We start from the raw sequence: 2508 nt of genomic DNA, 5'->3' as shown, positions 1-2508 counted from the left end.
CCCTCCCCTCCAGCACCAGTGCAGGTGAGGAACCAGGGTGACCTTTTCCCAGGAGGGGAGAGCTGGATGCTCTGGGGTGGCTGAGTTTTTATCCCCTTTATCTTTCAGGGACTTTTTATGACTGACAGTTCAGAACCCACCGCAGCAGCCCCAGCCCTGCAGCACTGCCAGCTGCTGCACCGAGTTTGCTGGTTCTCACCCGAGAGCAGCCCCTGCACCCATCCTCCCCTGGTCCTGGCCCTGCAGCAGCACCCATAGGCACTCACCTGGTGCCTCCATTGCCGTGCAGGTAGATGATCACGGGGTGAGCATCAGCAAGTGCCTCCTCGTACCAGCGCCGGTCCTGGCCCCGCGCCTCGGCCGCTCTGCTGCCCGGCACCGTGTGCCTGAGGGGCACAGCAGGGTCACCCCGGGGGGATTCCACCTGGCTGAGCCAGGACAGTGCTGTGCCCACGCAGGACGCCGAGGATGTCCCACTCACCAGATGCCAACGGTGACGCCCGGCTCGGTGGTGAGGTGCAGGCTGATGGTGTTGTTCACCAGCAGCTCCGGCCGCCGAAAGTCCGCGAAGAAGGGGAAGGCCACTGACGGAGAAATCACAGCCATCACACCTCATGGCCAGTTGCTTTTATGCTTTTATTTTTTTTTTTCCCCAAATCAACACGTTATGGTTTTTAAACTATTTAAGGCCACGCTCGGGTAGACGAGCTCAGCCCTCTGCCACGTCCTCCTATCCCGGATTCCCAGCCCCGCTGATGTTGTGCGTGCCCAGGCATGTTGTAACTTCATGCAGTAAACAGGGTCGGCAGCACCACATTATTAGAGCTTGCAAAACACAGGGAAAGGTCTCTCAGTGCCTCCTCTGCAAGCCCACGGCCCAGGGGGAGTCGGGTGGGTGCTGTCCTGGTGCCACTCAGGCAGCGGGTGTGGTCCCACCCATGTTCTGGGGGCTCCCCACCCACCCAGCTGAGTCCCTGTGAGGGTTCTCCCGGCTGGGACAGCCCCAGGGTACTCACGGAAGTTCAGGTAGACAAATTTGGTGAGCACGCTGGGGAAGAGGCGGATGAGGAAGGGCACGGAGATGTAGATGAGGAGCATTCCCAGGAGGAGGGTCCCCAGGAGGGTCCCCAGGCAGGGGAGCCAGGAACGTCGGCCCCTGCAAGGGAGGCACCTTCTGAGCACATCCCCTCCCATCCTAAGGGATTTGGGGTGCAGCAGAGCAGGCTCCCCATTCCCAATCCCAGCCGTGATGGTTGGGTACAGCAGCTTTTCCCCACGAGGGTCTGAGGATGCTGTTTGTGTCCCCCTGGGATTGGGAACTGGATCCCCACACCAGCACTGTCTTTGGCTTTTGGGGATGGAGTCGAGGTGTTGGAGCAGCCCCGCCGTGACACCGTGTGATAAAGCCACGATTCCATCCCCCACACCCTCCCACAGGACGCCGGGAGGCAGGAAAGGCAGCTTCCCACGGGATGCCGGCAGGCAGGAAGGGCAGGGACTGTGCCAGGGCTGGGAGCTGCAAACCAAACAGGCAATAAGGAGCAACTGATACTCTGTGGCAACACCCCAAGTCCTGGCTGGTGAGACACAGTCACAAATGTGTCCCCAAACTTAGCACTAAGAGCTTCTGCAATACTCCAGGGACACAGAGGGAAGGTGGGAAAGAGCTTGGAGAGCCCATAGCCCACAGGGCGATGTCCCCAGGTGCCACCAGCACAGGGTGGGGGAGTGTGTCCGCCTTGACAGTGTCCTGCTCCAAAGGGGCTGGAGACACATCCAGCTGCCCTCTGCAGCAGGAAGACACAGCCCCAGCCTCCAAGAGGGAAAGGAAAGCCAAGAGCTGCAGCTTTCTCGGCATCAACGTCCCTCGTGGGCTCATGGTGCCAGGTGATGGGGAAACCAGTCTGGGCACTGGGGGATTTAGGGCAGAGGTTTCTGATGGGTAGCCAGGCACAGCTCAGTCCCTGGGTCACCACCCCTCCTGCAGAAGAGCCTCTAGTCCATTCTCTGCCCCAGGGCATGCTGCAAGATCCTGAGGAGAGGTTGCAAAAGGGGTGCCAGAGCAGGGTGGCACTGGTCCCCAGGGCACAGGGGGCTCCTTGAATCCCACTCATCCTTCAGGTCCTTGCTCTGAGCAGCCCCACTTTATGCCGGCAGCAACAGGCCAGGAATGCCATGGAGAGGCTGCAGGGAATTGTCAGGTGCTGCTCTTGGTCTACACCCAATGTTCAAGTGCAGGGGAGAGCCCTCACACAGCCTTTGCACAACACATGCTGCAGGTGAGCACTGACCTGGACCGGGGGGATGTGCCCACCAAGGGGCACCTCTGACAGCTGGCAGGGCAACCACGTGGGACAGCGAGGTGGCATGGTAGAGTATGGCATCGGGATGAGGTGGGACATGGCCACAGAGTAGGGCCATGGCAGGGTGACACAGGGACATGGCCACTGCACGGGGTCACGGTGGTGGCAGGGTGACATGGGGACACAGCCACCGTACAGGGTCACA

The 2508-nt window shown here is 60.6% G+C and overlaps 1 protein-coding gene across 1 annotated transcript in view; it reads right to left on the bottom strand.

Moving 5' to 3' along the window:
- Window positions 1-1194, bottom strand: part of ABHD12B (abhydrolase domain containing 12B) — a 4031-nt gene extending 2837 nt beyond the window's left edge. Inside the window, exons 1-4 of the mRNA XM_029963616.1 lie at window positions 1017-1194; window positions 482-584; window positions 267-386; window positions 141-171 (exon numbers count right to left, since the gene is read on the bottom strand). Of these exons, the coding sequence (XP_029819476.1) occupies window positions 141-171; window positions 267-386; window positions 482-584; window positions 1017-1194 (432 nt within the window). The remainder of the gene's footprint in view (window positions 1-140; window positions 172-266; window positions 387-481; window positions 585-1016) is intronic.
- Between the last annotated feature and the right edge of the window lie 1314 nt (window positions 1195-2508).

Source organism: Manacus vitellinus, unplaced genomic scaffold, assembly GCF_001715985.3.
Source record: "Manacus vitellinus isolate BGI_N305 unplaced genomic scaffold, ASM171598v3 scaffold_103_pilon, whole genome shotgun sequence".
Lineage (NCBI taxonomy): Eukaryota > Metazoa > Chordata > Aves > Passeriformes > Pipridae > Manacus > Manacus vitellinus.
The sequence above is the reverse complement of the archived record's forward strand: the minus strand, read 5'-3'. Positions and strand labels throughout refer to the sequence as shown.